The sequence below is a fragment of the Parus major genome, chromosome 1 (genome assembly GCF_001522545.3).
Source record: "Parus major isolate Abel chromosome 1, Parus_major1.1, whole genome shotgun sequence".
NCBI lineage: Eukaryota > Metazoa > Chordata > Aves > Passeriformes > Paridae > Parus > Parus major.
In genome coordinates, this window is record NC_031768.1 from 6,199,555 (window position 1) to 6,213,547 (window position 13,993).

At 36.8% G+C, this 13,993-nt stretch overlaps 1 protein-coding gene across 19 annotated transcripts in view; it reads right to left on the minus strand.

The window, feature by feature from the left end:
* The window catches only part of KDM6A (lysine demethylase 6A), a 150,418-nt gene that overhangs the window by 39,186 nt on the left and 97,239 nt on the right, over positions 1 to 13,993 (minus strand). For 9 of the 19 annotated variants that reach the window (XR_004495845.1, XR_004495844.1, XR_004495841.1 and 6 more), the window contains 9 exons: positions 13,191 to 13,284; positions 8,279 to 8,405; positions 5,680 to 5,778; positions 5,095 to 5,314; positions 4,399 to 4,533; positions 3,802 to 3,957; positions 3,061 to 3,156; positions 1,033 to 1,137; positions 32 to 427 (listed from right to left, as the gene is read on the minus strand). Coding sequence is in view for 8 of the 19 variants with exons in the window: in XM_015622897.2 (XP_015478383.1) it covers positions 32 to 427; positions 1,033 to 1,137; positions 3,061 to 3,156; positions 3,802 to 3,957; positions 4,399 to 4,533; positions 5,095 to 5,314; positions 5,680 to 5,778; positions 8,279 to 8,405; positions 13,191 to 13,284 (1,428 nt within the window). In the remaining 11 variants the exon portion in view is untranslated. The remainder of the gene's footprint in view (positions 1 to 31; positions 428 to 1,032; positions 1,138 to 3,060; positions 3,157 to 3,801; positions 3,958 to 4,398; positions 4,534 to 5,094; positions 5,315 to 5,679; positions 5,779 to 8,278; positions 8,406 to 13,190; positions 13,285 to 13,993) is intronic. The other 10 variants (XR_004495852.1, XR_004495851.1, XM_015622975.1 and 7 more) reach the window with 3 other exon arrangements.

The window sequence follows — 13,993 nt, forward strand, 5'->3', positions numbered from 1 at the left end:
AGCTCACTCTATGAACAAACTGAAGCTGTACCTGAGTGGAGTTGGATAGTTGGTTTTTCCACGGCTCCTCTGCGCTGCTGGTCAGGTTTGTGCGGTTATGAGGTAGAGAGAGTGCGTTTCGCTGCAGGTAAGGCACGTTTCCATTACTTCCACTTTCTGTTATGTGATTATTGCCTATCAAAATAGTGTCTGTACTACCCAGCGTTCTTGCTGTGCTGCAGGGAATGGGGCCTGCTGGAAAGGGTCCATTAGCCAGAGGCTGCCCGGGGCAGGCGGGACGGATTCCACGCTGAGCGACATTAGGCACTCTGGTCAGAGCAACCTGCGGCTGCTGGCCAGAGACAGAGTTTGTAGGCAGTGATGAATCAGCTGTTGGCCCATTAGGAATTCCAGTAGATCGTACCTGTGCAACTCCTGTTTGTCTCATCTAATGGGACATGAACAAAGGACAACAACATTGGCTGTGGAACTGAGAAAAAGGAAGGGTTTGTGTACATACAAGGTTTGTGTCATACAAGGTTTGTGTACTTTGCTGAACTGGTCAGTTCCAATTTTATACTCATTTTAAGAGCTTCACAGCTGCTTTTGAGAACCAAGATGACTGTCAGGGTCATAAAAATGCTGAGTCAATTTTAAGTAAAGCTATCAGCACACTTTTTTTCTTCAGTCTGAGTGTTTTACTGCTGATGCTGGACAGAGAGGGAGAGAGGAGTGAACAATGATAGGATGAGAGAAATGCTGTTACTACAGCCAAGGATTTTCAAGCAGGACATACTTTTAGATATGTCCACTCACTTTACTTTGAAAGTGTGGCTTGGAAACTTTTATATTAACCAGTTGTTCTACAATAAAACACAGCTAAACTGATTAGGTTTCAACCACTAATCCACAATTATCCTTCATCCAAAAAAAATTAACATAATGCAGCAAAGGGCGCAAGAACTGTACAGCAGAAATTCTTTGGAATTCTAGAAACACAACAGTCTCCATTACTGACAAAAGTGTTGTAGATAAAAATATTTTTGTTCTCACCTGCTGGTGTTGCTGCATCAAGACAAACTGACTCTCCAGCTGTTCCAGCATAAGTTTCTGTGCTGGATTTAGATTATTTCGGTTTGCACGCAGCTGTTCCAAGTGCTAAAAAAACAGTGGTGTTGTTCATAATCATTAAAATTGCATGGGCTTTTAATAACTTTCCCATATAAAATACTAAAAAGTATCCATGAAGACAAGACTTGTAAAGCTGAAAATAACTGAGATTTCTGTTGCAGACTGAAATATCTTTCCATACACTCTCTTGCAAACAAATCTCATTACTAGGTACTAAAACTAAAGAGACTCTGTAAATTATTTGAGTGTATAATTATTATTCCAGCACTAAAATTAAGTGTGCTGGTGCCATGAAAGAAAACTACATTCAAGTATGATTATATAGAATTCTTATCATAATTATATACATTCTAACATCTTTTTGTATTGTGCTATTTTTTATTAATACTGTCCATCACAAAGTGAATTAAACCTATAGGCACACATGAAAATGTCTCCTGAAAATATAAAAAAATTAAACAAAAAAAACCCCCAGAAAATGGTATGATTTAATTAGTGAGAACAGTATCTAAAGTTACAACACTGGTCTTGTTTGCAACTGGATAAATGTAGGTATCTATTACCAAATATCTGATCTCTGTACTCATTTTAAAATACCCTGCATCATTCTGCCAGTAAGTCTGCTGCTGCTAAGCAGTATGACTTAAAAAGCAGATGAAGATGGCTCATGCCAAAATCCCTGGATTAACAGTACCCTCTATTCTGAATTCCCTGCGGAGGGGAGTGCAATAAATAATATATATATACACACACATATATGCATGCATATGTAACATGCTATATCCATCCAGCCTTTGAATTGCCAATTCTGAAAGGCCAACTTTGAAGATGCAATAAAGGCTTTTTTATTCACACTCCTCTTGCATCATACATTTTTGGCTTTCCTTTTTATGTGTGCTGGAACCTTGTCAAGCTATTGCCAGCACACCCAGTCTACTCAAGAGAGGCCTACTGAGGTTCTGCTTAGAGGAGGAAGTTGGATTTGGAAAAAGGTGATACTGAAAAGGGGAAAAAGTACTAAAATATAAATAAGAAGAGAGAAATAATGAGAATGCTTGGAGAGAGAGAGGGAATGACTGAGGAAGAGCCAAAGGGGTGAGGAGGCAGGACAAAGAGGGAGGGAAAATTACACAGTATAATAAAGCCAATATTGTTCAGACAGAGGAAGAGCTAAGAACTATACTGGAATTGAGGGGAACAATGCTCAGTTAATGAGAATGCTTTCTGCCTCTGCACTGTGCTTCCCTCTCTTTGCATCCAAAGCATGCGCAATGCATGGATAAAACTTTCCAGCAGGGCCTGATTTTCAGTATGTGGAACTCCTGCTGAAGCTCACAGCATGCCCTAATGAACTGAAGAGACAACAAAACTTCCTGACAAAAACCACCCAACATAAGATTTCCAAACTAAAATCTAGCATTTCATATCATTATGTTAGTTGACAAAAAATACTGAAAAGCAGCAGCAGATTTCATTTGAGTACTCATTTTGTAGAATGTGCTTATTTGTTTATGCAATTTGATACAAGAAGCAGCCTCAGTGGAAGGGATGCTATTACAATACTTGTACATCTCTTTCAGTATCCCCCACATTATAGCAAATCACAAAACTAATTTTGCACGAGTGTGACAATTTGCATTTCTGTCTTTAAAACATAATAAGAAAAAATGAGTTACTGTATGTTCTTACTTTATAAATTATAGAACTCATGCAAAGTAAGTGCTCTGTTTTTGCTAGAGATCATTTAGTTTACTACTAGAACTTATCTCACATGGAGAGGTCACAAATATTAGAATAACTTGAACTACACTCTGGGAATTATTTAGGATTTTATATGTATTTTATAATGAATGTCAGGAATATGAAGCTAGAACATGTCCCATTTTCTTAAAAGGAAGAAGGAAAGAAACAAAATATTTAACAGAGCTTCTGAAGATCTCCCATACGTACCTGTAATTTCTGTGGTGTCAAGCACCAAGAATGAATTTGTTGCTGTACAGGAGGATGTGACACTGCATGGCCACTGCTCCAAACATCTGAAGTATTCTGAGAGAAAATATTACATTAAAATGTCTGACTATCAAAATGCCAACATAAGTTCTTTTACTATCTATATTTTATCTTACTTATGAAAGAACTAGTAATTGTTTCAAGAATAATAATATAAAAATATATCATAGTAAGAATGAACTAAAATAACCATTCTACCATTCCCAACAGTATCAGAGTAGTCTGAGCAAAAGTTAATGATACCTAATACCCTAAGGAGAAACAAGCAAACCAAATTATGCAATTAACTTAAATGCATGCTACTTTTAAAACTGAATACTTTATCTACTGTAACGCTATTACATGATGATGAAACACTTGAATTCTAAATATAAGCAAAGGCAATAGACAGGATGACATGATTGTCTCCCTCTCCATCATCAGACTACAACTATACTTCACTGACACAACTACAACTGCAGTATAGTGCCACCAATCTGCACTGCCCTTATTCACTTCCTATCTGAGCTGGAATCTGATTAAACACACCGCTGAATTTTCTTTTTTAAATTTCTAAAAACATTCCCCACCTTGATGCCAAAGGATTAAAATTTACAGCACAAATTCTGTGCATGCTGCATCATTTCAATGCATATTTCCATATAATTTTGGTAGGGGGCTCCAGTTCATTGGAATATATACCTTTGTTGGACTAGATGTTCTTTTCCTCTTGGCAGGACTGGTCAGGTCATCTACTTGGCTAGAAGGAATCATGTGTAGTGGCAAGGATTGCTGTGAAATTGGTGTTTGAGTGAGGCCTAGTACAGGTTCAGTATTTGGATGATGAGGTTTACAAGCCTAAGAATCACAGAAGGAAGACAAAAATATGGTTCTATATATTCTTAATGCTTTCCTTTCAATTTTATAATTTTAACAGCCCACATACATTAAAAGGGCCGAGTAGATATTCTGAAGCTGATCTCAATAACTGAAAAATCAGTTTCCATATGGTCATCAATGGAGGAATGTGTACCTTTCACGGGATTATTAAACCACTGCAGCACTTCTATTTAAGATGAAATCTTTTAAAATCATGAAAATCCACAAAGGTTCTAAATTGGTACCCCCATATTTCTCCCACTTTATAGGGAGCTCCTTGATCTAATATCCCTCTGCAAATAAATCAAAGGCTTCTTTTAATAAAAGCCAATCCTGTGCTCAATAAAATAAGCTTGACCACTACCGATTGTAAAGAACCCTTAAAGCTGGGCACCTGCAGAACATAACCCAACTTCTCACCTGCTGTGCTGTGTTCATGGCACCCTGCCTGGAGGTAAGCTCTGCGGGGATTGGTAGGCTCCATGCCTCCTCAATACTAGGAAGTAATTTAGTTTTATTCTGTAGACTACCTTGTGGAAGGTTACACAACTGAGCCTAGGAAAAATTATGTAAAAAGCAAATTTAACACAAGCCTACTTTAGTAAGAGCAAGTCCATGAAATCTTCCTATATGCTGTAGCTAATTATGTCTTAAAGAGAGGATAGATTTAAAATTTTGGGGTTTAGAAAGGTGCTAGGTATAAAGAGGGTAACCAGAATATAAACCTTTGTGAGAATCAGAACAAAGATGAGCTCTGGATTCAGAGGTCTCATAATTCCTTTTTTCTGAAATTGCAAACAAGAGTGAAAGATAGTGTGTTGCGTATTCTCACTATATGTTATGAGAACTTAAAAATGTAGACAAATACAAAGAAAAAATCAAAATGATGTAAAACAGTATGCTTTGATTAAATGTGCAAAATAGGGTTTATAAGGAATTAAGTTCCACTTAAAAATGAAGAAATAAAATATTACAGGCTATGATATGCTTACAGTACACATGAAAACAGATTAAACACACCACAAACAACTGCAAGTTAAACTCATGTGTGACTTCTCCCCTCCCCTCTCCTGCGTGCTTGAAGAGTATTTCCCCTGCTTAAAACGTTAGTTTTACCTGTAAATACTTTATCCGTGCTGCAAGTGCAGAGGTATTACTACAATTTTTGCTCCTAGTTGCATTTAAGTAGCATTTAATGGCATCCTGAGGCTGGTTGCAGGACTCATAGAGTGTGCCTAGGTCCATCCAGGCTGCAGCATGGCCATGGTCCAATTGTACAGCACAGATATAGGCCTGTAAAGCATCCATAGGCTGATTTTGCTGTTGGTACAGCACACTGAATAGAAAGATTAGTGAAGTTGAGAATTAATAACAAAGTCAAGACACAGGTAACTCAAATATACACATCCCTCCCCAGCCCCTTAATAAATCTTGGCATTATATAAACCACAGTTAAAAGAAGAAACGTATAAAAATTTAACATGCAAAATTCATGTATGTAACATATTCAGTATTCTAAAACCTTGAGAAAGCAAATATTAATTATTATTTAAACTTCAAATCAGACATGTCTGACATCATGGGTATACAAATAAAAAAGACTTTACAGTCCCTCTGAGTTTACAAAAGAGTTAAAAGCTGATTTTATTTATATATATTAGCATGGAATTATATCATTGTATTATCCTGTATCATTCTTACCCTATTGAACACCATGTATCTGCACTTGCTTCTGATTTATCAATAGATTGCCTATAAGATATAAAGGCATCCTGAACTTTCCCAATACTTGAATAGCACCTGGGAGAAGAAAAAAAGAACTTTAGTAGTATTTATAGAAGGTAATCATGGAGCATGGCTTACTGAGACTGATCTGATAAATGTTAAGTCATGCAAATAACACACACTCAACATAATGCCAGACACAAGCAGACTCAAACATCTCAATGTGTATTACTAATTATTTATTTAAGCACCCCAAAACTACTTAAGCCCTGGATTATTACATTTGTAAGGAAAACAGTCATCCCACAGTTGACGCTGCATTTCTTTCACTTGTGTTATCTTATCAGTCAATAGAAACAGTACTTATCTACAGGTAGCATTAGAGTGAAACAATTAAGTTACCTATTTTATCAAACAAATGGTTATAAAACTTAATGTTCTACAAAATAGAACTACTGAGAGATACTGACCAACTCAATCAGGATGGTTCCTGACTGCCTGGGAGGCTTTTCATGTGCATTTTTTGCATCTCAATCATATTTAAGTAACAAACAAACTTGTACTGCATATACAGAGCACCAAATTTTGTAAAAGATTGCCTGATTCTTTATTTTTTTTAAGTCTTAATTCCTTATGTACAAATTCTAAGGTATTCTGGCATTAAAAAGAACTACAATTATACTACAGGGAACAATACCTACAGTTTTAAAATTAAAAGCTCCATATAAAGCCAAGATCAAATATCCATCTATATATATTTACTAGTTTAATCAACAGTAACTGCATCCTGTACTGTTTGTAAGAACTTTCTCTGTTGGAAAAAGAACTGACAACTTTCAAAACACATAAATAACAACAGAATTTTTTTTTTCTAGTAAATAATAAAAACCAAACAGACCAAAGGCAAAGGTTTGTCAAACATGCAACACTCTCTTTCAAGTATTTTTGAGGCACACTAGGAAAGGACTACAATAAAATATAGCATTAGTTTGCCTAAAATCCTCCATTAAGTCTGAATACAATGCTTCAGAAGATTGTTTTAATGACAATCTAACCCAATGTCCAACAGACATGTTTCACTCTGCCTGTGTATCACACACACAAAAAGCCTCTCATTAGGGCAGCACTAAAATTAGGTCCCCACAAAACTTTGGCAGATGGAGTTTTTCTAGTGGGAGAGCAGGGAGGTGGTGATGTATTTTGAAAGACAGCTTTAACCAACTTGTTATATGGTTTGGACAACCAGTAGAGAAAGGAACAGCACAAGGCAATACATGAGGAGTGAAAAAAGAGTGAACGCACAACTCCATAACCCCTGTTCTTCTCCTCCTGCCAGGGCACGGACTGGGGAAATGTGGCACAGAAACATTTTTGCTCTAATCCTCCCTGTAAAGCAAAACAGATGCTCCCACTAAATTTTTCACCCCATTTCCTGAATTCTCCCCTTTATCTGCAGGGTCCTAGGCTTCACCCTGACCACCTGAGAGCAGAGCACAGCAGCTGCACGTGTGGACGAACTCCAGCTCTGTCCTGCCTGAGAACTCAACTTGCTCAAGGTACCTGGAATGTGAGTACTGAAGAAATTACAGGATTTCAGCCCAGTGGAAGATGCACAAGATGATCCCTGGCTCATTTTCCCTTTTCTCTCCACCCTTGCCCTGCCCCTCTGTCCCCCACACTCGATGTTGGCTAGAGATCCCTGTCTTACAGGAACAGCTGGAGAAATATTATTAGTATGACAAAACCAAAAATAGGTTCCAGCTGTATGTGACCAGAATCCCCAAGAATGTCAGCTGGAAGACACTGGGGTTAGGATATTAATTTTATTTTTGCCTTGTTCTTTTTTAACGTATTCCTCAACAGAACTGATGCGTTCACATACGGACTTGAACTGCCCCCAAAGCTTTCTCCAGAACTTGAGTATTTCAATAGTTACTGCTGGCTTAAGTGAAGTATTCAATTTTCTTAAATAGGAGACCAGAAAAACTCATCAAATTTGTATGATTTACATTTGGGAATGTTATTTTTCAAGTAAAAAATACTGTCAAAGGTTACAAAATTAATTGAACACTTAAATAGACATTACAATGGATCAGTCTGAGCTAGACAGTGCTGTGCATACCCTTTAAAAATGGATGTCTGCCTAGGAAAATATTTGTATTTCAATGCAAAATCTGAGATTAAGAGGGAGATCCTAAGAAATTAAATAGAGAAAGAAATTATGAAAAAGGTATGAAGAAAACATTTACAGAGAATTTACAAAAAAGAGGGAGAGAAACAGGTAAAACCAGGCCAGATATATTCAGATTATTTTAAATGTGTAGACTGAATAACTACAAAAATGTACAGCCACTTGGGTAATATATGTCACTTCAACTTTTAAATCTTTATTCAACCATATATGATAGCACCTTGTCCTTCATACACTTCCCAGAAAACTTAGGACTTCAGTGGATATATACATTCTTTCCTCTGACAAGTTTAAGAAGAGAAACAGTGTAAGACAATAACAATAATAAGTATCATCAAAAAAATTTACCAATATAATTACAGTGTCTATAAAGTCTTTTCTCACCTTCCAAGGAAATACCAGGATTGACCAGAATTTGGATCTGCTTCTAGAGATTTCTGGAGATACTGTATAGCATAGCTTTCCTTGGTTGCCTTGTCTCCAAGCTGATCCACGGTGTGATGCATCCAGCCTACAACAACAATCCACAAATGGGAGAACTGAAATTCCCCAAGACCATCTAATAATCAGCACAGCAGGACTATGTAGCATTGATGTCTCTTTAAAAATAAGAATATCAAGTAATAAAATCCATTATGTATACATTACGAAGTTTTTAAAACTTTTAAAGTTCTATACGAAAATTACAGGACAAAAAAGACCCAAAGTTAAAATTACTTTTATGTAGTTTTAAAGCACTTTTTTTAGATTTAAATAATTTTCTAAGAGTTTAGAAGCACAATTATGAATCTTATGCTCAATTTTCCACTATGAAAGTGACACTGTGAAAAACGCCAGCATTCTCCCTGTCACATAGCAATTGTTTTTTATAGATACATATATATATATATAACTATGTATCTATATAGGTACCTATATCTAAAGTGTAATTATGTTGTTTACTCTTTTTCTTCTAAATCCTTGTATTTGTCCCGTATCTACATTTGGACTAAGAATTTTTGCATCTCCACTTGAATCTCACATTGTCATTTCCTCCTCATTAATACAATGTACTTTCCATTCACCTTGACAAATGCCATCACTTCTCATCTACATAACAAATTCATCTAACCATGCGTCATATTCTTTCAAATGCCTTTTCTTCTTTCATTATGTTAGACAAATTATTCATCCCCACTTTAAAGGCCTCCCACAGCCCATCCTCCCCAATGATATTTTACATGCTATTAAAACACATCTCTGCTCTAGCACTGATGCAGGGCTTGGTTACCACTTCAAACAAAGCACCTTCATCGCCTTCTCCAGCTGCTCCTCATCTGCCTCTATGCTCAGAAGGAATTCCTTCAAGCAGCCACAAAACCATCTCACTGCTGTTCATACAATGAGTACAAACAAGGAAATCTTTTGTGGCCAGCAAAATCTGGCCACAAATTTTGTGGCTTGCTGAAATCTCTACATACCACAGTGCCCAGCAATGTCTTGTTAGCTCAGTAGCCATCTATTTCTCTTATCAAACCACTGCTTTTCAGAAAACATTTGTAAAATGTAAGATGTGACAAAAGACTGTCACACCCATAAACAGCTCCTCGTGGAGCACTGTGACACAGATTTCATAAACTACCCAAGGTTTGTATAAAGTTCTGGTTAATGACAGAGCTGAGCACACACCTGCACTGCCTGTCCATTTAAAACCCCTGAGAGCTAAACTTTCAGCACCCTAAATTTCTGCTTTTTCATAAAGTCTTAACTACATGGACAGGCAAGACTGAGAAATGAACTGAGTAGTATTGGCAGGCTCACCTTGCTCTCTGTAATTACACTTCCCTTCATGATTTTTATTCTACCTGCTCTATACAGCTCAATTGTTTATTCCATGGGCTCACACTTGGAAGTTTGATACAGACACCACACTTCCACAAATGGAATGAAAACATTCAAACTTTGACAAAGGCAGTTGAAAACAAAATTGCAGGTACTGAACAACATCTGCCTGAGGTGGTCTAAGAAATATCACTTGAAAATTGTGGTCACAAGCAGGAGTTCAAATATTTCATGGACTGCAAGAAATGTCAAGCAAGGAGTCAAGTGGTTACAGTGCTGAAAAAAGTTACTTTATCTTGCCGAAAATCAATCAAATAAAAAAATCTACCAACTGGGAAAAAACATAAAAGGATAAAAAAGCCCAGTGATTTTTGCAGTCACATAACACAAGTTTGTGTTATTAAATTCATAAACAAGCTATGATTTTGATTCAAATTCCAAGCCTCCTAAGATTTTCAGCATACAGAAAATACTCATGCTTTAAGACAACAAGGCTTCTCTGAGGCTGGTTTTTGGAATTCACCTGAGTAAGGGTAGATTAAGGATGTATGTACCAGGTGCTGTTCCAGACAAAGCCGGAGATAAAGATAATAGCTCAGGGATTATGAACAAGGGTAAAAAAAAAAAAAGAAAGACATTAAACAATTTCCTCTATCTTTAGAAATGTTGTGTGCCTCTTTTCTGTTTCATCAGAACCTTGCTGGATTGAAAGATAACATGTTGTATCTTTGTGAGATCTTTACTGAGGTTCACTGATAAAAAAGAACGAGTCTATTTCTAGAAGACATAAATGAGAACCAGCAATCCATATCTGGTTTCTCTGCTAAAACAAGGGTTGCTTCCCAATTTTATCTTCCTGCACAGAGTTTAAAATGGCAGAAAAAGCAAGAAAGGGAGAGCAAACAAAAGTTTTCCACTAGAACAGCACTGGCAGAGGAAACTGGATTCGTTCTTGAGCATATAATGAACACACATAAAGAAGGTGGCAGAAAACCCCTAGGCTGTGCATTTTCCCATTGGAAAGACCTATCTCCAATTCTCAACCAGCATAACTGACTACTTTTCCACTGCTGGGACATTTTTAATATGATAAACCAAACCACAGACCTTGTCCATACTTCACAAATGTTCCATGCTCTTTTGCAAATCTTTAGAACCTCATTTGGGAAATATTTGGAACAAATCCCTCTGATGTGCTAGCCTAGCTCGTAACTCTTTTTTTCATGCTTATCAATCACTCTCACACTGAACCTGCAGCAATGATTTCTTCTTTAGTAAAATCTGGGTGCCTCTGAAGATACAAACTTTTTTGCTGAACCATTTCAGCACCTCAGATGCCTCATCCAATTACACAGACACCATCTAGGAATGCCCCCTAGCCAAAAATCACTGGGAGAACACTTTGGGAACTCTAAGCAAATATTTATGTTGTTCTTACACTCTTCCTTGTGCAACAGCTGAGTACAACCAGAGAAACAATACTGGGGCAGATTTGATCTTCAGTCACATTAATTTAACCTCATTTTTGGGCAATGTGGTGAACAGAACTGTTGTCTGGAAAGCAAATGAAAGAGCAGAGAGAAGGAACAAACTGCTCTTATCCACTAGTACAGATCTCACTGTGATGTCTACCTGAACTAGTCAGCATTCATCAGCTCAACTGGGTATGTTTATCTGGGAATCACAGGGTTCTCCTTCACAGTCACAGCTTTGGAAACCAGCAACAGGAGCAAAGATTTTAGTAATTCTCTCACAAGACATCTGAACCTGCCTAAATTCCAATCTGGCTCAACAAACATTAGAGAAGGAAAATAAACAAAAGCTATTTTCAAACTGATTTTTTCTGTCAAAGTGAAAAAAAAAGAGTTCAATATACAAATACAAATATGTTTTGACTGGGTTTTGCAAGTAGCATTCTGGCAGATGGCAGGTATTTTCTATTATTTTTTTCTAAGCAGCAGTGCACCACCCGGACTGTGCTTCCTGAGGAGGTGTTTTTATTACCAGCTGCTAAAGACTAAATCTGTGATAAACACCAGACTCTGATAAATACCACTGTTAACAGAGAAGAGCAAAGGAAAAGGCATTATTCCTTCAATGTGCCAGTTAAGACCACTCTATCCCTTTCTCCACACAGAAGCTACCCACACAACAAAACTGGGTGACCTATGCTGACTGAATAAAGAGAGTTAATCCAGTTTTCAGACAGCAGACAATTCTCAAAGTCACTGCTCTTGCTGCTAGCACAGAGACCTATGGCAGGATTTTATGAATACAACCATGTGCCTCTGCTTCTATTGTGGCAACATACATCAAACAGAGATGAAAAAGAGCTGGTCAGCTCTTTTGAGAAGCCTGTCTTCCACTGATCAGCTGCACAGCCTTTCTGGATCAAACTGCTGACAATTTATACTAGGTGACGTAATACCAAGCTTGAAAAAAGAATAAATTCAAAGGGCTCACTGAGATGTAAGCAACACTGTCCTGTGACAGCAAAAAGAGCAACACCCAGAGTCCTGCAGCAAACTCCTCCAGCAGTTTCATTTGTGATTTCACAGAGATGACTCAAAATTAGCCCACTGATTTTGACACTCTCACAAAGCACAAATTATCCCACTCCAAATCCATACACAACCTTCATCACAGAAAAGGAAAGCACTGTGGACATAACTTAATGGCAGATACAAATCTGAGTTAAATGACTACTATGTGAAGAGAGAAAAAAAAATAAAAATGGGCATAAGCAGGCTAAATTAATATTTAGAATAATAAATTAGATGAAGAACACGGAGAAGGTGGATGAAGAAGTTCTGTACTGGGTTGAACACTTTTAACAAAATATTCTGGAAACACTTTTATATGGTATAGAGGACAAAAGCATTTTATTCTAACCACTTTTTAGAAATTCTATAGAAAATAAATTAATTTAGAAATTACTTATCAGTTTTCTATAAACATGGAAAATGACATTTCTTAAAAAAATAATAATTCCTTTTCACTTCTTAGGTGCTTTTTTTAATGGAACCTGATGAGAAACCTTTCAGTAACAGAAGCTGGTTTTCATTACATAGCATAATTATATAGAAAGAAAAGGTAAATTTTTCAGTTCCCATGTTCTAATCTGACACAGTATTTAGGTTTACTGCATTTCATCTGGCTATTTTCCAGGGATTTTAACAGAGGCAGAACAGAGAACACAGAATTTCAACTAGTGCCCTCTTTCTCTGAAAGACCACCCTTTCACTGCCTGAAATCTAACACACAAGAGCTTTTTAACTTTGTAAGTTTAATAAAATTGTTTCCCTCCTCTCTTATTTACTTATCAAGTTCTACATGTTCTATTTGGGTGAAAATCTCACGTACCATGTGCAGTGTGTCTAAGACTCACTTTGGAAATGGAGCCTTAAAAAACACTGCTGAAGGCAAAGATGGCAAAAACGAAACACAGAGGAAAATGAAAGTTAATTTTACATACCTAACTGCTGTAAGACAGTTGCTTTTACTTGTGCAGGAAGGTTTTCGATCTGCAAAAGCTGTTCATAAGCTTCCTTTGCAGAGTGATACTTTCTCTGCAAAAGGAAAAAAGTAAATGGATTAATCATAGAGCTTACAACAGATCACCAATAGCAACGATTTCACAGCACTGACAGCACACAAACACATTGACAAAAAATTCTATGGTTGTTTTTTTTTTTTGCATACAGTGCATATGAAAGCTTTAGTAAGTGACATGTATATATATCTGGTAAGAGAATAACTTCCATAAATAGAGTATTTAAAAGAAACTGGCTACTTAAAATAATTGAGGGAAATTTGCAAATTATTAAATTTTGTCAACTCCTCGTACATGCATTATGCTTCTGACACTACACTGAATATTCTGCTTTTAAGGGAAATACTTGAATGTGAATCTACATCTGAGAAAACCCCACACAAATTCCTCCCATAAAATTTGTAACAAAACCAAAGATCATCAGTAATTGGTGGCTGGTAGAATTTTGCCTCTTTCCTTCCTCTGGTATATTTGATCTGCCTCTTTCAAGGTATTTATTGTCCTGGTAAGAGTCCCACCACATGCAGAATTAAAAGGTTTATGTTTAGATAATGAAGGAACAATATCTTATTATCTGCTGTACAGTTTAGGTGTGCCTACAGGCTGGAAACACTCAATTTTCAATTCCCTATACAAACTGGTGTTGGTACAGAAAACACACTTCCAGGTTAGGATTGGGGTCATTATTGACTTCTGAGAACTGTATGAGCTGTTTTGTGTATATT